Genomic DNA, 25532 nt, shown 5'->3' on the forward strand with positions numbered 1-25532 from the left:
TATCCCAAAAAGTTATATCGCAGAGAGGCAGGACAGTGCTGTTCTAGGCAGGTTCAACATGCTGCACGCTGCTCCTGCGTCTTTGCGACAACATACTATCTAATAAATATCTCGTAATACCAATGTAGATATACTAACATAGTTCTTAAGTTTCTATTGTTACTAACATGCTATGGACCAAATTAGTTGTCTGATAATAAAAACATTTTTTTATATAGTTCCTGAGGCATAGTAGTTAAAAAAAATCGGCAGACACAAGCACAGACAACACACATTTCGTTTTCTTATCAATATCTCAGAGCCACGAATTAAGCTATATCAAACAATGGACGGCCAAAAGCTGAAAATGATGATGATGATAATCTCAAAGCCAATTATAAACAGCTGCTCTATAAACACCTAAATTCTACTCCGCAGCGGGAGACCACTGGACGGAATTAAACACAGTAACTCTTGAACCTGTGTCTAATTAACTAATAACTGCCGCGCGTGAATTACACGCGTAAATTGACTGCGGCTCTGGTGCGACAGGGTTGTATTGACGCTATTAGTCATTGTGAAATTGTATGAAATGAAACAATGGGTTGAAATATGATGCGTTGTTGGCTCTTGCGAAATAATGGTAGGTGTTTAGAATGTGTTAAGGTTATTTTTATCTAAACAAGTCGACCGTAGGTACTATTTTACAAAACCGTACCTACTTATCTACCTACGTTTTATAATAATACTAGCTTTTGCCCGCGGCTTCGCCTGAGTGAAATTCGGTTATCGCGCGCTGTCCCCTGGGGAACTGTGCAGCCTATGTCACTCTCTGGCCCATAAACTAAGTATCTCTATGACAAAAATCACGTCGATCCGTCGCTCCGTTCCGACGTGAAAGACGGACAAACATACAAACACATACATTTTTGCATTTATAATATTGAAAGGAAGGCGTTGAAAGAAGCGAAGGAAAACATCGTAAGGAAACCTGAAAAAAAGTTTTCACAGGTTTCCTCACGATGTTTTCCTTTACCTGCACTGAGGTTGCGTGGGTACTACGGCCCAAGCCTGTGAGGCCTCTGCTGGACAGTGGGACATATATAGCTGGAACGATATAGGTACCTAAATATTACAAATACGAAACTGAGTGTATTCTTAATTAAATTAAAAACTGCAATGGTTTGCAAATTGCTAAAATAACCAAGGATTACTAGAGTTTTCCCACGGCTTCGCACGCGTAAACTATTCGATCTGGTAGTTACAATTGAAATTCCCCTAGGAAATCCCAAAATTTATATCGTGATCTTCATTGAGATTGTGTTAAGAAGAACTGTCCAAAATTTCAAGACTCTAAACCCAGCAGTTGAAATTTCAAGATTTTATCCCTATCCCGTGGGAATATCGGGACAAAAAGTAACCTATGTGTTATTCTAGAAGCAACCTATATACCAATTTTAATGACTATAAGCCCAGCGGTTATTATTTCAAGATTTTATCCCTATCTCATGGGAATATCGGGATATAAAGTAGTCTTTATGTTAATCCTGGGTATATGTTACTTGTATGCCAAATTTCATGGAAATCCATTCTGTAGTTTTTGCGTGAAAGAGTAACGAACATACATTCAAAAAAACATTAATTCATACAAACTTTCGCGTTTATAATATTAGTAGGATACTTTATTACTCTCACTGATGGACCAGTTAACCCGTAATGCTTCGTATAGTCAGTTGACTCTAGTTAACATCAACTTTAACTAGGACACTTACTTGGTACCGGGATCTTAATCGAGGTTTAAATGACGTCACTGGTGCTGTAAAGGTATCTAAGGTGTTTATTTGCGTGTGTGCGTGGGCGCCTAGTGTCCATATAGGGCCGTAATTGACGTTCAAAGTTAAGCAACTCGTTTGCGGCTTTGGCGGAATATTTCATTTCGAGTTTGGGGTAAAAAAATCGGGTACGCTTAGATACACCAGCCATTAGTTTTTGGTGAAATAATTCTTCATAATTTACGTAAAAAACCAGACAAAAAGGCAATATTGATAACAGCGCCATCTAACGGGACAATGAGCTAACCAGGAGCATCGCCCTGTTCAAAAAATGCTTTGTTATCCTAGTTTGGTAGCGGAGAAAAAATGGCCGTTGAGGCCGAAAAGTTCTCGAGTGAAGACCGCGAAGCGGCAAGCGCAGTGTAGAACGTCCACCAACGAGATGGACGAAAGACCCGGTTAAAGCAACGGGGTCACGGTGGATGCAAGCCGGCTGCCGACCGAATCAACTGGAGGTCTATGGGGGAAGCCTGTGTCCAGCAGTGGACGTCCTACGGCTGAGATGATGATGATGATGATGAGCCAAGTTTGACCCATAGCATCTTAAGCGTAATCGTGGTTTTGAATCCCGACTTGTACCTATGAGATTAACGTATTTTATATGTGAAATTACAGCTGAAATTTACTCTTATTTCGGTCATGATCATGATTGTTATGTTATGATATGATTGGTAGACATCACATCTCATATTTTAAAATATTTAGGGGCTGTCTCACCATCCATTGATTAATTTTATTCGACAGATAAATGTGATGCCGTCTCCGTCTAATCGAATAAAACAAACAGAGACGGTATCACATTTATCCGTCAGATAAATTCAATCAATGGATCGTGAAACAGGGGGTTAGACTTAAATTCTTAACTAAGGGACCTCATGCATGTACCTGTAACTTTTTAATGTATTTTTTTATTATTCAATAAGGTACTTTTTTGTTCGCTTACATAGATAAGATAATTTTAATTATAAATTATGTTCTGAAAAAATTACTTCCTGCCAAGTTTCTTGCGGCGCAGTCTTCTTGGCTATACCTAATAGTCTTTTCAAAAGGGCGGTAAATAAGGAATAACCAACGAGAATAATAATATATTAGAAGTAGGCTTTAATGAGTCGATGTTAGTAATTCGCCCGTGCGACACACAATGTTTTTCATCACATTTGCAAAATTGTATGCGCGCACGCACGGAGCAGCAGCAGACTATGCAGTAACAAACTCATTTACCGACCTTGGGCTTCATGACATGAAAATTAGTAGGTACGCGCAATGACTCATTTACCGACCACGGGGTACATGAGAAGCACATTAAGGTCGAGGGTTTTATTTGGGGGGTTGCAACCAAGGTAGCCTGCATGTTACGACACTGTTTACGAGCAAGTGTGATGAAAAAGTGACATGCAAAAGAGCCTACTTACAAGATAACCAGTGTTATCTGCAATGTTTTATATGTAGAAATAGATGACGTAGATTTAGATGATGTAGATATAGATGACGATATCACTCAGCGACTTCTATAGGTATCATAAACAATGACTCACCTCATGCGGTAGGTAAATTACGTTTTCAAGCCATTACCGCGTAATTTAATTAAACTTATCTATCGCAATAAACTAATAAAATCTAATAGAATTTTGCACTTTTAGTCCAAATAAACAGTAAAGTTAGCGTGCCCATAAAGGCTAAAGCAAGCTCTAGCGAAAGCTAAAACACTTGGAAGCACTTTTTATAGATATTAATAAAACAATGCCCTCATAAAGTTTAGTACGGAACTTGGCAGTTGAGGCGATTAGACTACACGACACGATTGCGATACGACTGCGACACGATCAAGTTTTCCAAGTGAAATTTGATTTAAAAAATACACTTGGTACGGGCTGTGTGGCGATCGTGACAGTTGCGGATAATTATACAGGAAGTATTGTGTAATGTGAAATCATCAGTTACTGTTCAGATAATATCAATTGAGATGACTCCACGAAGACGCGTGATTTTGACAAAATTAGACATTAATGACATCGTAATAAGAATCACGGCACGCGTCATCGTGAATGACTCTACCTAACCTATATCTAAAATTCTCTGTAATGGGTCCCAACTGCTGAATTTTCAGTTACTTTACAAATTCTAGACTTATTTCTTATCGGCGTTTTTGTTTTAAAATTATTATTTTATTTTATACTTTTTTGATATATGTATCTATGATTGTAGTAGCATAAAAGTACTTTTATTTGATGCCCATATTGGTTACAGTACGAAATATATTTTTAATTACGTCATTATATTTTTTTCGCCGAAGTCGTATTGAAATATTATAGGTATTGAAGTATTATACCCTCTGTCATTCTAACAGTTATGATAAATCTAATGATACCTCATAATGTTAAAATCCGTCCAGCCTTTAGGCAGCAGAGAGTACCAAAGAAAGAGACATACATTCATACATAACTACATAGGTACGTTCGAAAAACATAAGCTTCGTTCGGACAGTCGGAAAATGTTAGAATTTCAAGGAATTAAAGATTTAAATCGTGCCATATAAATACCCAGCAGTAATCCAAGTGAGTGATACACTACCGTTTTATTAGGGAGGGATAATTTGAATGGGTGTTTTTACAGGCGAAGTAACAATACTCATGGAGTATTAAAGTACAGTGCTATGTGAACTTTATTGTTCAGGAGTATTTATTACGAATAAATACTGTATTTATTGTTTTAGGAGTATTGTGGGGGATATGATTTGGGAGGGGGGTTTTGATGCAATAGAATAGTGTCTTAAAAATCCTAATTCGTCAGTTAGATCATCAAAGAATATTTGCACATGTTTGTTTCTGTTATTAATTTTCTACTAGTTTGAAGTCTCAGCACGAGCCAGCAGGAGTGGAACTATAGACGTCTACCTCACCTACATGTACATATATGTATTACTCCTGCTGGCTCGTGCTGAGGCACCGATTTAAACTAGTAGATAAATATTTTTAGGGTTTTTGAAGTCAGTTTTTTTTGTAATTTTTTTTTCATAGTTTTTAGTGATTTGTAGCCAAAGTGCATCTCACAACAATTCCATTAAGCTCAAACACGGCATAGTTATATTATTTTATAACAGAGTAACGGTACCTACGGTCTTCATCATCAGGTCCAGTTCACCAAATGATACTTTCTGAAAGTAAATACTTGACTTGGTGTTAAAAATGCCAAAATCGCTATTTATAGGTGAACTTTAAAAATTCGAGGGTTGCCCTTGATTTCTCTAGGATTCCATCATCAGATCCTGACTTGGTGTCAATGGGACCACTTCGGAAATATGACCTTTAGAAGTAAAAAATAATTATGAACTTCGGCCCACAATTGGCGGAGTTATTGCGTAAAAAACATACACCCGAATTGAGAACCTCCTCCTTTTTTGACGTCGCTTGAAAAATGTTGAAGAGCCTGTCAAAGTGCCGCATCGTTACGCCGTGTGACACTTTTTAGCGCGGCGTGACCATGTGACGTCACAGACACCCACTCCCGAGCTTTAGAGCTACATCTTTGTCGTTTTTTTGTTTGATTGACAAACGAAAAAAAAGTTGTCTCATATTATCTGAAAATGTAACTGAAGAACTAACTAGAATTATCTTGCTAAAGTTATAAGGCTGGTGACAAAATCAAGTTTTGAGATAGAGTCCAAAAACGTGTTTTTTACCCGAATGCTCGAAGGCGTATGTATGTATGTTTGTATTATATGTATGTGGGTATGTATGTCCATTTCTTTGGTCCTCGCTGCAGCCTAAACGGCTAGACGGATTTAACCATATGAGGTATCATTGGATTTGTCATAACTGTCGGAAGTGACATAGGCTATATAATATTTCAATATGGCGTCTGCGAAAAAAAATAAGGCGGAGGAATGAAAAAATATATTTTGTATTGTAACAATATGGGTATCAAATGAAAGCTAATAATTAGCCCATTCTAAATATATATATGCTATAATACTTTTAATCTACCGCTTTCACATAAATATCAAAAAAGTGTAAAATAAAACATTAAATTAAAAAAAAAACCCGACTGCCAAAACTAAAAGGAAGAAAATAAGTCTAGTGGTCTAGAACACTGTTAAGTAGCTAAATCGTGACGCTCAAAAACTCTTAGTAATGGGTCCCGACTGTTGAACTTTAAATTAGCTACTTAACAGTTCTAGACCACTAGACTTATTTTCCTCCTTTTAGTTTTGGCAATCGGGTTATTTGATTTTTTTTATTTAATGTTTTATTAAATCGAGGTATCTACAATTTATAATATAAAATTAAATATCATGGGTCACTTGACACCAATTGACCTAGTCCCAAACTAAGCGAAGCTTGTAGTATGGATACTATAGGCAACGGATAAACATACTTATAAAGATAAACACACACTTAAATACATATAAACATCCAAGACCCGAGCACAGACATTCCTACCAATATCTGCCCCGGCCGGGAATTGAACCCATACCTCAAGCTTCGTAGTCAGGCTCTCTAACCACTTAGCCATCCGGTCATTTTAAAATCAACTACCAGTGAGCACGGCAGTAGGTACGACCCAAGCCCTCTCGTTCTGAGAGGAAAGCTTATACTGTGCTCTAGAACCCTAGAAATTACAATTACTATAACATAAATATGTATATCCAGTAGTACAATAACACAAATGTACCTACTCTTTGTTAAGGCGATTAAACACCAAAGGTAAAAAGAGACCACAGAGATATTAAATAAACGAAATAAAAATAAATCCTCTTACAACACATTTGGCCAATCTGTATAATTTTATACCTTTTTCTCAATTGAAACGACGTCGCAAAATTACTTTCATTATTCAAAGAGCGAGATAGATATATAGGTAGATTTGTAAGATAGACGAGGACAGATAGAAATGATCTTACAAAGCATCAATCGGTAGGAGTCATTTTCATTTGCATACATTTTAAAAAGTAAATAAAAAATAAATTGGAATACGGGATTCGCCCTCTGTATTTATTTGTCTTATTTTAGACATCATTTGCATTAGAATAGGATTCAATTTTGAATGAGGATGGCTTAATGTTGTGGTTAGATTAATATACCGTTCAGGTTGTTGCGTTTATAATTAAATCAGACTATTGAGGATTGACTTTGGTTAGAAATTAAGTTTATATTTAAAAAAAATTGAAAATAAGGTTTCTCTGTTATTTTTATGTTAAAGTTAATAATTTTTTGATTTTTAATTTACTTTTGACACTAAAATATAACTTTGTATTTACTAAAAAAAAATCAACTTAAAAACTGTCAGTCGAATTCAAATTTAGTCCTTACCTACTTTGCTCTGCTGAGAAAGGTTGCCTGGAAGGGATTGCTATGAAGTGATAAGGTAGGTATTGCTAAGTCGGTTAGTTTTTTTTTCGTGTACCGGTTTTCCGTATCATTTACTATCGTGGTGTTCAATAAAAAGTCATAGCATAGTATGGTAACAGTAAAGTTAAGGAAAATCTGGTTAAAATTATTTCTGTCTTTTCTTTTAACATACAGGTCTGAAATAATTATATAAGGTGCTAGATAATTAGGTGCGGATATGTAACTAATAACTTAAGAATCAATTATACGCTTAAATTACTTAGGTATTGTGTGGTAATATTTTTTTTGTTTCATACAAAAATACCATACATTAATTTAATTAAAACTAATTAACAACGGTGCAAATAATCGATGCTCAAAATATCCGCATCTGATTTTATAGCACATGTATGTATAGAAATTAAATATAACCAATATTGTTTGAAAATAACAATTTTATAAACTCAATTCGTAGGAGCGTAATAATAACCTACGTCATTGCTTTGAAGTTACACAAAAGGTTTTTTTACGGCGTCGACAAATCGGTTCAAAGGGATTGAAAGAAATGGGGGATAATTTTTACTCGATACCGATCTGGCTACTAGAAAAAATCTTATTTGCATCAATAGAAATTCAACTCTATGCTACAGATTATAAAAATGAGTTTATTCTGGCAAAGCCTCGAAGCAATATGCAAGGTTATTTACAGTGCAAGAAAGGAGTTTTATGAAAAGAGTCGCGAAATGAAGTTCAAATTTAATTTTGGAATGTCTAATTCGTTTGACGAAAGAGATTGTTTGATGGATGTGAAATTGGAGTTGACAGATCTTCAATAATATAATTATTTTGAAGAAGTTCATCGTCATTATTATCAGAAGTAGGACGTCCACAAAAATTTTATTCACATAAACAATTAAAAATGTGTAGTTTAATTATATCATTTAAAGTATTACATGTATAGGTCGATATTCATATTGTACAATAATAAATCTTATAAAAATTTGGATATACCTAGTTAGCATTTGCGACATAAAATAAAAACTATTATTCCACGACCTAACATAAAACTCACGTTCGAACTACAACTAAAATCCGCATGCAACCTGTAACACGAGATAAGCCTGATACTAAAAGCTAGACATAACGGGAATATATTCCATACATTCTCGTACGTTCCCGTCTATAAACTGTTTATGATACGTGCAGTTTATTACAACCGGCGATTAGTCGAAATCCTTACGATTCGAACATAAATAATATAACCAAAAAAAACATATAACTCAAGTTTTTATTGTGACTCGTTTATGTCAGTTGTTTTTAGGGTTCCGTTTTTTGGGATTTTTTATGCGTAGCTATCTATAGAATAGAGGATCAGTATATATAGGGGAGGCCTATGTCCAACAGTGGACGTCCTACAGCTGATATGATAACGATGATGATGATCTATATCTATAGAGTGATTCAGGAGACTTAAGCAGGACCAACAATACTATGTCGTACCAGCATGAGAGATTAACGTCATTTTTTTTAATGTTGAAAACAAACAGTACATATTAAATTATTTACTACTGCATGATTACTCTGCAATCAAAAGTGTAGGCCTGTGGGTGTTTTACTTACATAATATGGTTGTGAACGGTCCATTACCAATTACTAAGGGTGTAAGATTGATCGTACTCACGTCTCCCAAATCACCCTGTACAAAATAGTAACGTACGGTCAAGGACTTTAATCTATGAGCCACCATGGAGCCTTCCACAGTTAACGTCATAGTGACATCCGCATTAATTAAGACTTTTCCTTTTCAAAGGTTCCATGTGGCTCATGAATTAAAGTTATTGACCATACTTAACAATCTTAACTGATAGGCAGACAACGCATAGCCTAAACCATAGGAGCTAGTTTTTTTTTTAATTTGGCAGACATAATTCTCTAGGACAAGAAAAGTAACCACGCAATTTCGATATGGGTAACAAAACTACAACACACATAGGCTACTTTTTTCCTCGACATTCTCACGGGATTCTGAATAAAATCTCCAAATTTCAATCTCTCTCTAGCTCTCTCTAAATTTCATCTCTCTATTTCTAATCAGAGACATGAACTTTGGCGCGGGTGTTTTGTATATAACGATTTTAAAATGTATGTATGTAAATACTTTATTGTACATAAAACACAAAAATAATACAAAAAGAAAACAACAAAAGAAAAGAGTACAAACGCGAACTTATCCCTAAAAGGGATCTTTTCTAGCTAACCTAAAATCCACGATATTATTATAATAAACGGGAAGGCCCATGGAAATTTGGCTAAAATCCCGGGCATTTCTTTTTAATTGTCTACGGAATCCTCCAAGCGCCATCAAAACTCACATGTCAACTTTATAGTGACGCGACACGCGTCGATACCAATCGATACGGTTTTATGTCCGAATTTTAATTTGTGTGCTCGTAAACGTCACTATCGAAGCTCGCCGTTTCGAGAGCTGGCGGTTTTTAACGATGCACTTACGGTTATGTGAGTTGCATTTTTTTCTGTTTTTTATGATTAATTAGATAATATGATACAATGGGAAATAAGAAAAAAAGGACTATAGTTATTTATCGGGGTTAAAGGGTATGGTGTAAAAACTGGGTAGTTCCATGATCATTAAACAACAGTAAAAAAATGTTGTAACAAAAAATGTATGACTATATATATTATTAACGTAAAATTCTATTTCAGATAGAGCCTTTAAAATCAACACATTTACTGCGAGAAAGTTCCAATGATGATTCCGGATTGAAAAAAAAATGGATTTACTTATAATGGTTATCATTATTATTTGACCTGTCGAATGTCCCATTAAGTTATTTTATTATTATTATCTAGCCTGGATTGATAAGCCACTGCTGGGCAAAGACCTCCCCCCATGTCCTCCATTTCTCCCGATCCAAAGCAGCCTGAGGCCAGACGTCGAGAAATACATCCAGGTCATCCTGCCGACTCCGTCTGGGTCTCCGACGTTTCCATCCCTTAATGTTATCGAAAATAAAAATAACACGATGTTTAGTTTAGATTACAATGTATCTAAAGTTCAGTCAGCAAAAAGTACAGTCATAAAAAGCTTGTATTTTCAGAAAGTTTTGCAAAAACTAATATCGTAAATATTTGAAGCACAAACTATTACTATGTAAAAACACATTTTCACGGATAATTAATGCGACAAAAGGTTATTTTTCACGGTTACTGTTCAACATAGCACCAACAATGTTTACCTCAATTACGTTTGACGTTTGTATAACCTATAAATGGAAACGATCGCCATATCGATAGTTTACGTCGACATTTTCATATCGATAGTTTCGATGAAATGAACGTTTTATTCGATCGTTGAAGCGCGGTATGAAAGATATGAATTCTTGGAGACAATTGATATTCTACAATGTTGCTTTGTTTGTGGGAATGCTTTTAATTGTTTCTAACTGACTTATAATTGATCGTCAGATCCTACTACATTGAAGTAAAGCCAACAAGACGAGATAAATTATGTCATGAGACAGAAAAGGAGTGAGATAGTAATAATAAAAAAATAAAAACAATAAATAAATAAATATCATGGGACACTTGACACCAACTGACCTAGTCCCAAACTAAGCAAAGCTTGTACTATGGACACTAGGCAACGGATAAACATATTTATATAGATAAATTATTTATTATTTCCAAGACCCGAGAACAAACATTCGTATTATTCATACAAATATCTGCCCCGGCCGGGATTCGAACCCGGGACCTTAAGCTTCGTAGTCAGGTTCTCTAACCACTCAGCCATCCGGTCGTCAAAAAATGACGTATCAGACAAAGATGAAGTATATCTCGTCACGTTGGCTTTGTTTTTAAATGCATTCGTGAAAAGGTAGAGGTTCTTCATTCGGTTGAATTATTTATTTGTTTTTTGTCTGAATACTGCATCCTTAGAGGAACATTCTTTTAGTTTACACCCCATTCTATATTTCTATTAGTAAAAAAAGTTCAGTAATTCCAAGTTTTTAAACAAATGTCTTCCTCCTTATAATACCTCTATTGATTGATAAAATGTACCATCAGCCAAATAAGTGGTCTATCAATTTTTTAACAAGTTCCTATCAAATGAATATATCGCTAAAGTCGAACTTTCATGTTGACAGACACGTCTATGGGCATTATGGGCAACTTTAGGGTGGTAGACCACATATTTGGCTCATCAGTCATGATATTGAGTTGATGAGATATTTTTATGGGTATGTACGATGGTACATACCCATAAAAATATCTATAATTAAATAAATTAATGTATAGTTACGCATTATTATGAAGGTACAATTGAAGACAAGATTGGCGAATATATATGTAGTTAGGTTTTTTTTAGGACAGGTCTTACTTTAAATTGTGCACATTATATCTCAATGTCTTTGTACGTCCGAATATATTATTTTAAACACAAAAAACTATATAGTGGCCATGTGTTAAAAAAATCACTTGTTATTTTTATAAATAACTCTCTCGTAAAAATGTCTTGTGACATAAAATCGTCAATAAAAAGCTCAATTAGCACTAAATACCCCGATAATGGACGAAACTCTTTATCACTATAATACAGACGCTCATAAAAAAAGTAACGGCCTGTATACAAAATTACCTTACATTATTAACATGCGCACGCGTCTTTCTCATAAAACCTCGTAAAATCTGGACTTTCAGCTTCATTTGTCCCAAATTTTATGACAAAGTTATGACATTTTTCTCGAACCACATGGATTCGTTCGGGAATCTTTAAATTAACTTTATTGTCAATTAAAATACTGTAATGAGATTTGATTTTTTGATGAGCTTTTAAATTTTATAGGGTGATGTTAATTTTATTGGTCATTGTTAAATAAATTTCGTTGTCGTCGGAACGCGTTAAGTGACGTTCGTTTGTTACTTTGGCATTTCTTTATTACTGATGCGAACTTAAGTCCTTGGCGTGAATAAAATTTTAAATTATTTTGTTAGTTACGCTTTCGTGAGTCAACCGTTTTAACGGATTTTACATGTAATACAGTCGTCCGAATAATTGCAAAATTCGTATTCGAAAAAAACCTTACCTTACCTTGAAAGTTATACGTTTCATCCCTTGACATCACAACAATTTTTCACTTCTCATGCTCGTAAAGTTCGTGCTTATGCTGGATCTAGGCGACATACAATGATTTTTTATGCTCTAGTGCATAAAGTAAAATCTTCGTCTAAGACCAAGGCAAACAAGTGTAAACAGCCACAAACAAAGAAGTTTCTACATATTTTATTTAAATAATTTTTAATTTACATAAAACAAAAAAACAATCAAAATATATCTATAAAACTAAAAATTTATAATTATAATAGTATTTTTTGCGGCTGGATGGCAAACGAGCAAGTGGGGTGGTAAGAGATAGATCACCACCGCCCATAAACATCGGCAACACCAGGGGTTAAGAGATGCGTGAACAATAAAAGGTACCTACATAGTAAGTGAATAATTTGTTTCCACTGTTGCTATTTCATTTCCTCGCCATCGAAGTGAAAAGCAGAGTGTAAAACTCGAGCATTAAACCCACTTTCCTCTCCTCTCGACGTATCTATATCTATATGAACGTCTTGGGTAAAATAGCTCGTTTTATGCTCTTGTTGCCTAATCCGTGGTGGCCTAGTAAGCCGTGGTGGCCTAGTGGTTTGACCTATCGCCTCTCAAGCAGAGGGTCATGGGTTCGAACCTCGGCTTGCACCTCTGAGTTTTTCGAAATTCATGTGCGGAATTACATTTGAAATTTACCTCGAGCTTTGCGGTGAAGGAAAACATCGTGAGGAAACCTGCACAAACCTGCGAAGCGATTCAATGGTGCGTGCGAAGTTGCCAATCCGCACTGGGCCCGCGTGGGAACTATGGCCCAAGCCCTCTTGATCTGAGAGGAGGCCTGTGCCCAGCAGTGGGACGTATATAGGCTGGGATGATGATGATGATGATGCTCTTGTTGTACAATCTACTATTTAAGTCACCACGTTATCACGGCAGGTGTGAAACAAAAGATTTAGCGATCGCCTTAATTATTATAGAAACAATGTTATTTTTTTATATAATTTTGATTTTGTAAATCGTGCATTTTTGATCAAAATATGTAAAATGAGTATCCAGTTTTTCACTCTATTAACGACTCTTAGACTTTCAGAAGACTTTTAATTAAAAACACAGATAAAACCATATCTTTCATCCTTACTTACGATCTCAATTTTAATAGAAAGAGATACAAAAATTACGCACATTTTATTTCAGCTCTTTAAAACTTGGAATTGTAAAAACAAAAAGCCGCCATCTTTAAAAGAATAATAAAAATTATGCTTTGTTTCATTGCCTATCCGATAGAGGGGGTAATCTTAAGAGTTTAATTTTTACAACAAATCTTTTATTTCCAAGTTTATGTTGTAGGGCTACGGCGAATAAAAAGGGAACATAAAAATTGCTTATATTCGTAAGGTTATAACAATAAATGCACTGTTTTGGTAAGAAAATAACGCGGATAAAATAAAACCGATATTATTTTTAAGTTCAGAAAACTTAATTTTTTCTCGTCCAAAAATCCGCAGGGCCTGAAGAGTACAGTGTGGGTTACCAGCGACCTATGGCTTAGAGACCCTTGTCCTCTTGGAGAGTCTCAGAGTCACGCAACGAGCTATGAGCTTTGAGCTTCGAGAAGCATAGCTCTTACCATAGCGCGATATAGAATCTCGAATACGGTAAATAGTCAAAGAAAGTCACCGATAAAGAACTGATAACCGTTGCGGGAGAAAGATCCTCAAAAGGCGAACAAGAACGAAAATATCATACCCGCCCATTTTTAAGTCAGAAATCGGGTAGGCAGAGCACACGAAACGTTACCGCTTCGGAGCCACTTTTAGCAATTTTAGGTTTTAAGTTTGACAAAAACGGTACAATAGTGTCAGGTTGCTAGCCTGTCGCCTACGGTATACCTTAACCTATATCCTCAGTCGCCTCTTACGACATCCACGGAAGAAATTGAGAGGTGTAATTCTAACCCGACACCACACGGGTAAAAATACTACTTACAGTAACATTATCAGATAACTGCAAAAAATATCAATAGCAACAAACACATTCGCTTTTTATACCCTCACACACGTGGCGGCATCTAAAATATCTAAATCCATCGTTTTATTTAACAACTGATATGAAAATCGCATTTTCCATCTTCCGTTATAAAAAAGTGGAAGACTTAAATTTAATATCGTTTTTATTACGTAGATTACATTAATGCTGTAGGGTGCGGGATAAAGGTTTCTTCTTGAAATGGTACATGAATTCTTTTACAGGTTTATTTTTATTTAAAACAGACAATTTTTCAATTTGCTTTTGTTTTTTGTAGATTTGGGCACGTGTATTGTGTAGAAGTATAATTATGAGTTCCCAGAAATAGACTTCTCATTTTTATAGACTAGACAATTATATTAGTTGTTGCATTAACTAATGTAACGTAACGTTATAATATGTAACGATTCTATATTTATTAATTAATTATCTAAGTTCTCAATTTGAAAAAAATAAGAGTCAACTAGCATATTTTGAACTACTTCTAATAACACTTTTTTTTTATAAGCACGTACTGTGTTTGACTTTGTGTCTGTAAATTTCGAAGAAAGCAAATCATATGTTAAATTTTTACGGCTTGGCTTGGAATGTGAAGCTTGCCTAAGGTGTTGACGGCAATAAATGCATGCCGTGTGCAATTTATTGTTGATAATAACTCCCTTTTTTATGCGTGACGCATTTGTTATCATAATATTCAGCATGACTGTACTTTTAAGCGCGGAGGGTGAATTTCTAGATTACGGACCTATATGTTAGGGTATATAAAACATGTTAATGGGTTTTTAGAAGTTTTTTATTTTGCTGTGTTGGTTAATTTGGATCAATCTTGGAAGGACCTGAAAAAATAAATAAAGTTTAAAAATAATAATGGTTAAAATAACATGATAATAGGAAAACACTGCAAAATAACAGTTAAAAAGTTGGAAAACAGCTGAACCGATTTTGATAAAACATGTCCAAAAAAACATCGCTAGAAATTTTTCTTTCAAATAAAAAAAAACTGCTTTCAAATCGGTCTACCCGTTTAAGAGCTACAGTGCCACAGACAGACACACAGACAGGCATACAGACACATATAGCGGTCAAACTTATAACACCCCCTTTTTGAGTGGGGGGGTAGAAACTGGTCACGCGCGAGAAAAACAATTAAAGCTTTGTAATTCCTATGTTTTCGTACTGCTTACTATATTACGAGTATGGTGTCCAATAAAGAGCCATTGTCTGTGTTTTTTCTTTTTTTCTATTTGAGTAACATTTACAAGGAGTACCTACTCTAGAAGGTTTTACAATATCTCTAATATTTAATACTCATGGAGCCAAAATAAACCTTTCTTTCTTTCTATCTAATACAAATAAGATTCCTACTGTCTCTCGGAGCTTTTACTAATACTAATCATAATTTACTCTTAAACATTCATATACAAAATCACACAATCACCATCGCTGTCACTTATCAGATGGAAAAGGCGTCGAAGAAATAAAAGTACAAAACTGAATCCACGGGGGAAATCTCGATGACTTTTTTATCTTCATGCTTTTTGACAAATCTGAATTATGAATGAGTCTTTAATTTTGGTAACGGTGTCCTCGGGTTTTCAGATTGAGAAATATGCTTAGAAAAAACTTTAGGCTGTATGTACCCACTTGAAATGTGTGAGGATAAAAAATTGAGGCTCGGAAAAGTAAATAATTCTATTTGTATATTTTTAGGGTTCCGGACCTTTAAAATAAAAACGGAACCCTTATAGTCTGTCTGTCTGTTAACTCTCACTTTGCCGGTTTTTAAAGTTAATCGACAACCTCAGCGCGAAAACAATTATTCTTCAAAATTTAAAATATATTGTTAAAAGTAGCTCGTTGTTTCGACAACATTGCAAGTAACTAACGCTATCGCAGGAAACATTGAAATAATTTTAGCAATTTAAGTTGGTCGTCGTGACTAAGAAGTCCCGGGTGACATTAATTATGAGTCAGAATCGTGGCACATCAATTGGAAGTCTTCTTTACGAGTAAATCAGAACAATCCGCTTTCAATAGTTTAAAAACGCTTTAAATAGATTACAAAAAGATTTGCTCCATTAAGGTCACTTTGAATATTAGTCAAGCAGTTATTCTCATACTTACATAAATATAAAAAATCTCTTCACCACATTTCCTTACTTACGACAATATCTCTCACCAGAATCGCCAATTACACATTTAAACCAAAAATTACATCCACCGTGCCAAAGTCTACCTAATATTCATAAATCCGACCTGCTTTTTCACAAACACCATCTTCAATTGCCTTTCCGTTTCCAGATTTCATTATGATAATAAAATGCCATGAGTCCCTTGATTTATTTTTGCCTATCTCACTCCTTGTGATCATATTTGGGTCCCCGATACCTTATTGCACTGTTAGATTAGATCTTTATTTTTTCCTTTTGTGCAGTGCTTTGAGCATGAATGCTGAAAATGAATTTCGATTCTTTATTTGCCTTTGTTAGCGTGCCAAGAAAATTATATTCAGTAGTATTACTTATTTTCTCATAAAATTTTTCTCTTACTACTTAACGGGTAGAAAGTCATCGGTGTAGAACGTTTTGTGGCCGAAAGACAATACGCCGGTGGATCATCTAACCCTTTATGTTTGCCTATTCCCATGTCGTGCTCAACAGGTGTTGTATCCCTATTGAAGATGTTAATTAATTTCTATTTTAATGTTAACTGGCTACTCGCTGGCAGGCGGAGCGAATTTGTCATGATTGCTTTTTGTTTCGATTGGCTCTTGTTTTATATCTTGGGAGCATCTAAATTTGAATAGTTGGATAACTTTTAGGATTTGCTTTAGTAGTTTCGAAACATAACAAATTAACGATTTGATAACTGTGCAATTACGAATACTGAAGTTCTTTGGTCACATCTCCAGGAATGTGAACTCAATGGAGACATTGGTGGTTCAGGGGCAGGTGGAAGGCAAGAGGGCACGCGGCCGATCACCAACTGGCTGGACTGACCTGATTAAAAAAGCTACTGAGTCCACCATGGCCCAGTGTACACCCAACGCCTCTAACCGGCAGGCACATTGCTAAGAGGGCTGTCCTCGAAAAAGTCTACGACCCACCGAAAATCTCTCCGTGTACCTCGTCTGCGCAACCACGACCACTCTGACAAGAGTGTCCGACTAAGAAGAGAAGATAATAATTTTTATATCGCTAGGCTAGTTTTTTGAAAAAAAAAATACTATTTACGTTGTAAATTTACAGTTAAATGCAAAAGATTGCAAGTATGGTTTTTGCATACGTGTCTATGCGTGTGTATGTGTACTCTTTCACGTTGAGACGCTTGGATGGATTTGGATGGCATTTAGTATACAAATAGCTGAACTTCTTTTATTATAAATTTTAATAGCGTACTTTTTGTCTCGATATTTTTCCGGGATCAAGATTTGTAAAATCCTAACAACTGATACGAGAATTTTTACACAGATAAACAAAGTAAAACTGAAATTACAATTCAACTGCGAGTTTTGCTTCATGCCAGTGAAAACGCGGGTACGTTAGTCTAAAGTAAATGTACTTTAAATTCCCAAATCAAATAACAATGTCGACACTGATTTCAAGAACAATATTTTGTTTTTTGCAAAAACGGCGTAGCTGAAATCATTTGAATTCAGTGGAGCGACTAAAGCAAAATTGCAGCAAAAGCACGAATTCCACTAATTACCATGTAGCACCGTCAGCATATCGGGAATGAGCGACGCCTCTCAAAGATCAGTGACACCACTTCCATATAAAAAAAGGATTAACGTTAAAAAGTCCAAAAAGTTCCACTCCGAGTTAATGATACGGCACGGTGAGTGGCGAGAAACAAAGGTTCGGGATGGTGTTACACCGAATCGAACAGACTCAAGTGAACGTTAAGGAAGTCGATCGGCTCCGTTTGACCGGCCGAGCCGAGCCGACCAACGCATTTTTCGCTCTTCTCGCTTTTTTTGATTGGCGGGACCTGGCGGGACCTATCATTAGGAACCTAATTGTCACGCTAAAAGACGAGTAGATCGTGGATTTTGACGGTTTTATTAATTTAAGTCGGATCAGAGTAATTAACGTCTATCTCACTTGGTAGTAAGTGCAGATGAGGATCGCTGCAGCTCACGGTGGTGTCTGATCAGTTGGTTTTGTGGTTAGTTGGTGTTATATAGCTTATTAGTCGCAATCTTCACTATTTTTAACCCCCGAAGCAAAAAGAGGGGTGTTATAAGTTTGACCGCTGTGTGTGTCTGTGTGTGGCATCGTAACTCTTAAACGGATGAACCGATTTGAATGCGGTTTTTTTTTGAAAGCAGGAATTTCTAGCGATGGTTCTTAGACATGTTTCATCAAAATCGGTTCAGCCGTTTTTGAGATATTGAACTTTTGAAGTGACAATTTCGGGGGTTTTTCAACTTTTGTTGGTTAGGTTATGCTTTATTCTGAATTAATATTACAATACGAACGAAGAAGAAGCAATATCAAAAATCATCTGAAATTATTTTACTTCTTCATAATATTTAAACAGTTTAAGACCGGAGATAGTTTAGGACCCCGTGAAAGACAACTACGATAGTTTTTACCCCGAACAAAATGCACAGTTTCCGCAGGATAGCGAGAAACAAAACTCTTTGTCGATGAATTCGCGAGTAACTGCTAGTTTATAATAAACCACAATAACTACGTCAGAATATTTTCTTGCCAGCGCTCGCGACGGTGTGAAAAGGAAAACTGCGAAGCTCAAGGTTCGAGGCTTGAGACCCGTCGCTTCTGGAGATGTCTCGATTTTTTCTCTATTTTCGATCCGTTTTCCCGGGTTTTTCCACGAAAACGTCTGGCTCAGCTTCCTGAGCACTTGGCTCAGGATCGGTCCGCTGGAGTGTTTTGTGAATCACAAGTAAAGAGCGTGCTCTGACGGACTTCTTGTTTTTCCTCGTCACTTTTCTTGGTTTCATCCTTGGCGTCAGTTGTTTTTTGCTTATGATATGAAACTTCAACATTACCTGGAATAGCTCTTTTTGTGATATTATAATGTTTAGTAAACCAGTGCTAATTTAAAAGCATCTGTTTTTTTTAATGCATTCAACAAGGTACCACATACTGAAATCAGAGTACTTTGGCCTAGTATTTTAGAGGCTATAATCACGGCACTTCATCCGCTTTAATTAGTTTTTCTAATTATTAGACTTATTGTTTCACTGGTACTTCCTCATTGCTCAAAGCATCTTAAAATCCTAATTACTTAAACCCTCCGGCAATCGCACAACTCAAAGGCGCCTCGACTAATACAAAGCCAAAGTCATCACATCACGTATCTCAATTTGCCATTCCCTAACGAGCAAGCTCAGTTCCGCGATCTCCATTACTGCCTGCCTACTCCAAGTTCCCTTCTTAAACATGTTTTACTTTTTCCTTTATAATGCCTTTTTCTGTTTCCTTTTTTTTAGCAAGCGTCTCGGATGATTGCTCCGCCACGTACAAGTGGGTGTCTCCACAATGGGATGGCATTTTCTTTTTAATCCCTTATCTTGGAGAGCACCCCATTTCTGTACAGATATGGGGGTTGGAAAGGAATATTTAAATGAGTCAGGTGTGTTTGTTGGGGAAGAGTATCTTTACGGTAGCTTTGATGCCGATGAGATAAAATTCGAATTGAATTTGTTTTTTCTGTTGCCGATTGAGTTTTGCAAATTGAGCGTATTTGAGTGTTCCGAATGATTTGTTTCTCTTCATCTATCGTAAGCAAAAACTTCACGATGTTTTCCGTAGTAGTGGTACTACAACGCTTGCCTTCACCATTTTTATGTGGATAAAATGGTGTTGTTAAACTAATACTTTGTAAAAACCCTAGCGTTTCTCAAATGAAAACGCGTCCCAAAACACTCGGGATCATCTCAGCAATTTGCTTATGAATATTAATGGCGTCGAAGCGAATAAGACGGATCGAGAGACGCAAAAAGAATTGAAGGACCGAAACACCGTTCACAAAAAGCCTCGGGACTGAACCCTCTCCACTGATCCTTGAAAATGCGAAAATACATTTTGACGGATGACAAAACATAAAAGATTATAGGGAAACCGGTAGCTCTTGTAATTTTCTGCACATTTAATATTGTGAGTGTTTACCGGGTATTAATATTTATTATGAGACGTAATGCGATACCGTTTTTTGTTGTTGAAAAGAATTTCGTTTCAGGTTTGATTAAAATTGGCTGTCGTATTTATTTTTTGCGACATATTCCATAAACTGAAATTTTGAATTGAATACATAATCCATTTGAATAATATCCATAATAAATCGTGTTAATAAGTTGACACTAACGATAATACTGTTTATAATTGTTTGCTTTTAGAAATAAGTAATGACAGGCTAAAAAAAAATCTTAATGCTGTCAATTCATTAATCGCTCTATTTTTGTTCTCTTTTTCAGACGGACGCAGCTACGCCCGAAGTCTCAACTGAGGACAATTCATCTGAAAGTTCGTTACTGTCATCAATAATACCAGACAAACTGTCAGCTGGTTCCATCTGTACAGCAGTACTTCTGATGCTCGGCTGGAAATTTCTAAGTAAACGATGAGCAAACTTATTCACGAAGTTTGCTTCACCTAGCGTGCTGCGAGTAATACATTGATTACTCTTTCGCCACGTTTGTTAATATTGTATACATTTTGTCTATCGGTTATTGATCAATAGCCATTTTGCTGCGATAGACCCAACTGTATTTGTATAAACGTACGCACTTTTTGACATGTTTTATAGGGATGAAATTGTTAAATATTTTTCGTAGAATTGAATTCTCTTTATATAATGAGAATATTTATGAAGATTGTATGGCAATGCGAGAATTAAGAACTGAAATTTGATATTTGAAGAATGAGTCCTACGGAATGTAAATTTAAAGTAACTTAGCTGTCAAATTTTTTAATCAATATTGTTTTCCTCATCTTTGAATATTGTAGGGCAAATATCGAATAAAGGACGTTAATAAAGTTTCAAGTAATAACCGAAATTATTAAATATTATATAGTATTATTGAATAAAAAAGTACTCGTGTCAATTTTACATTCCGCTTTCGGTGTTCAAATATATAATCCGTAGTTATACCTAAACGCGTACATATACTTATCTCTATGAAATTTTTAAGAAATTTGTTAGAAAAGTACTTCGAATGGACCAGATTTGTTCTATATTATACAAAAATAGATTTTATTTTATTATAAAAATGAAGTCCGTTTTCCCCTGAAATTGTTCCAAAGAGAGCAGCCTAAAAATTATCATCGATTGATCTCATTTTTTTATTTTTGTAATAAAAATGTTTATTTTAGAATAACCGTAGTGTATTTATGGGGGAGGAGGGTTAGGGAGTGTGCCAAGTTATAAACAAATGAAAATTTTATCAGAGATGGTCTATTTTAATAATATTTCATGTATAAAAAGCTAATTTAAGGTGATTAATAGACTCTGCCACTTCTGTAAAACTCGATAATTAAATTGATTATTTCACATCCGAATTTCCTCCAGTAAAGCGTTAATTATACGATTGGTTCGGGATTATAATCAATCAGTGGAGTGTTACAAGGAATGTAAGGGTTTTGTAATAAGATAAGATAGTTCTAGAATTTGTAATTTAAGTACGATACTTGTTTGTCATCCACTAAATTTGTGAAAGTTTTGTTTCAATTGTATTTTTACATAGATTGGTCGAAATTTATTCAAATGTTAGGATTTATACACACGGTGTATTTTTTAGACGTAGACGATAGGAAGTTAACGCGCGTAGGTAAACAAGACTTAGTCATATTTTAAACTATGTGTTTCTCACTCATAACTGATATACCTGTATACTTCGTTTTTTTTAGCATTAGAAAAAAGATAAACAATGTTGACAGGTCTTTTTATTGAAAACGTTTTTAAAAAATAGTAACTATTACTTATAATACGAAAAGCATGTAAACGATCATAATATGCCCTTGCTAATTGTTACATATTTGCTGTGATTTATTTTTCAAAAGTGTTTTTCAATAAAAAGACACATCAAGATCGCTTACCTTCTTTCTAATGCTAAAAAAAACGAAGCATAGGTAGTTCCACCAGAGTTGAAGTAAATGATTACACACACAGCTACAAGAACTGATTGCATAAAAGAAGAATGAATGTCTAAATCCTGCTGTAATTACACTACATGTTCTTGTGTGCGTGACCTCAACTCTAGTGGCGCTAACTATACCATGACTTCTACTTATTGCTAAAGTTACCTATATTAGTATTATTTTATTGCAACGGCATTGGTCACGCGATTAGTCGATACCTGACCATGGCCACTGCAGTGTGGTCGAAACGTCGAGGTAAATAACAATAAATATTAGTCATCATTATGTGCTGAGATATACAGTCAAAATCGTATATAATAATCATCGCATGAACAGCAATATTTGGTCATTAAATACAGTTGATCGTTGTAATCAGTATTATGTAAACCGGGTGTGGCACGTAAATATGAGCATATAATTAAAACATAGATCGTACCTACTCGTCAAACTGAACAATAGTTCAGCGACTTTTAAAAATAATGGAGTCTTTAGATTTTCCCTTTTTCATACAAATTATCTTTATTTCATACAGATTATGTTTAAATTATTTCATAAATTCTGTTATCAATGTACGTTATCCCAGAATCCAACTGACATCACCTGTCACGCTACAAACATCAAACATTTTGCTTTACATTGCTTCTTCGAATAAACTTTAAAGTGTAATAAAAAAAAAACTGATTATTATTACAAGTCCAATGTTGTTCAGTTTGATAAGTATGATCTATGTATGTTTTAATTATTTGCTCATGTTACAGGCCACACTCGGTATAAAGATCATGTTGGGACTTTTTCTTGGTTGTTACATTCGATATATTATAAGTGATGTCGTTATAAACTCACTTTCGTACTAGCTTTTGGAAAATTTTCGGCGCCCGTAAACACGCGTTTGAGGCTAAAAAATTCACTGTGTGCGTAGACCCCTACATCAAAACTTGAATTTTGTTTCCTTTATTTGTTATATTAGTAATCAAAATTGGGAACAAGACATGTTGGGAACAAAAATGCTGTCATAAAATTCATCATTTTTCATTTTAGCTATTTCATTTTAGTGATTACAAAATGGAAGGATGTGTTCAAATGTGATATGTATTTATTTAAGGAGATGATTAAATAAAAAAAAAGTTTTCCTAATGATCTCTTGGAAACTCTTATCTGCTGATTATTATTTGCTTATTTGTGTTAGTTAATAATTAAATTTAATATTTCTTTATTTTAAAATTGAATTTTAATGTAAATAAAGTTGTTAATTAATTATTTATTAGCACAAATATTGCAAATTAAAATGACAGAAAGCGCATAAGAGTTTTGTACATAAATTAAATTGGTATGCTTATGCTCTTTATAAGAATAAAATTTTGTAGAAGACAATATACATAAAATCTTTTATAAATGCTTCAAAATAGAAAACGCAAGATTTCATCATTAAAAAAGACTATTATTTGTTATACTTAAGTACACAAAATATTGAATAACTCATTCACATTTATTAGCAAACGATTGGCTTAATTTGACTAAACACCTCTGTAAAGGTTTTTTTTAAATTATTGATTCCAAAGGGCTTGTCAATACCTACTTATTGATATTATATGTGACAGATAATAAATGTGATGCCGTCTCTGTTTATTCGGACAAAACAAACAGAGGTGGCATTACAGATAACTAGCTTATAAAATTTATCAATAAGTGGTGAAACAAGTTCTTGGTGTAAGATCGACCAAAGTATAGTAAAGTGTCAACCATAATTTGAAAAAATTGAAAAATATTTACATGTGTTGTATCAAATTAATTCAACTATTTGTCGAAATATTTTGGGTTATTCGTATTTAATCTTCTGTTTAAGTTTACTTTTCTGAATTTTATTCTGAACTTCATCAGTTAAAACTGACTAGTAATTTGAAAACTAGTAAAGTTTCATTTCAATCACGTTTCAAGGAATAACCAGTTAATAAATACCTGAATATAAAATATTGAAACAATGCGTTTTCTATTAAAAAAACAGGCTTTCCGCTTTTACACGATAAATAATAACATACCTATAAACGAAACAGTAAGCAATATAATTGTAATTATTCGTAGAATTAAGTAAACTAAGGAATAATCTCTCTACTATTTTTTTTATCAAAAACCATGACTTGATTAAATTTACTCAAGTATTTTTAAATTTTCTTTGTATAATTGTTGAAGCTCAAAAATGGCAATAAAAAATTATAAATCTCCCTGATTCCCGTCTATAACTATTTTACATAACCACCACTCGTAGGTGCTATATTATTTCCTAAATTAATTAGGAGGTCCTGACGCTTCGCGCGTTATGGCCGCATGGTACACGAATCAATTGAATCGTGACCCACAATGGAACCTTTTCGTAGAAAAAGTCTAGTGACATCGCATAGCTTGACAAGGGAATTTATTATGGTACTTACTGTGAGAACGTTCTACGGTGGGTCAGAAATCAATTAATGGTTCGACTGTACCTAGCATTCCTCTTCGCTTTCCTTGTCGTCGTACAGTCGAGTTCGTAAACTTCTGAGCAAAAATTTGATCAAAAATATTTGAACACGGTTCTATGATGTTAACAATAGAGTCGTGTTCACATATTTTTGATTAAATTTCCACAGAAAATTTTTTTGAGGTATTTGCCCCCTTCCTGTGCTGATTATGTGAGATTGTTATGTAAGGAGAACATGGTGTCAAAACATAAATTACGTGTATATTATACTTACACGAATTTTTTCCAGCAAAATTAATTTAGGAAAAATTGCTTCGTTCAATATTTTACAAATTTTACTCATAACAAAACAAACTTGAGCAAATTTACTCAAAATGTTTTCACATTTGCAAAGAAGTAATTTTATTTCCCAGTATTTTGTGAAAATGATAAAAAATAATCATTGTTCTTTAATTTCTATTAGTTGATATTTTTGCCATTATGTTAATAAAATAATTACTTTACTGAACGCGTGATCTTTTATGTATAAAAATGGCCTGTATATTTGACCCTAGTATAGGGTTATATTTTAGCTCTTAATTTTAAGATTTTAGTGAATATTCTTTCTTTAGTTTAGTTTTTAGTTATCTGATAAGTCATACCAATTGACTTGTATAGAAGTTAATGTATTGCCTATTCTTTTTAAATCTA

General features: G+C 34.6%; 1 protein-coding gene across 1 annotated transcript in view; it reads left to right on the forward strand.

Moving 5' to 3' along the window:
• The window catches only part of LOC141439244 (uncharacterized), a 137121-nt gene extending 111595 nt beyond the window's left edge, over positions 1-25526 (forward strand). Inside the window, exon 4 of the mRNA XM_074103466.1 lies at positions 20728-25526. Within this exon, the coding sequence (XP_073959567.1) occupies positions 20728-20877 (150 nt within the window). The 3' untranslated portion in view covers positions 20878-25526. The remainder of the gene's footprint in view (positions 1-20727) is intronic.
• The last annotated feature ends 6 nt before the right edge of the window (positions 25527-25532 follow it).

Source organism: Choristoneura fumiferana, chromosome 20, assembly GCF_025370935.1.
Source record: "Choristoneura fumiferana chromosome 20, NRCan_CFum_1, whole genome shotgun sequence".
In the NCBI taxonomy this organism is placed as follows: Eukaryota; Metazoa; Arthropoda; class Insecta; order Lepidoptera; family Tortricidae; genus Choristoneura; species Choristoneura fumiferana.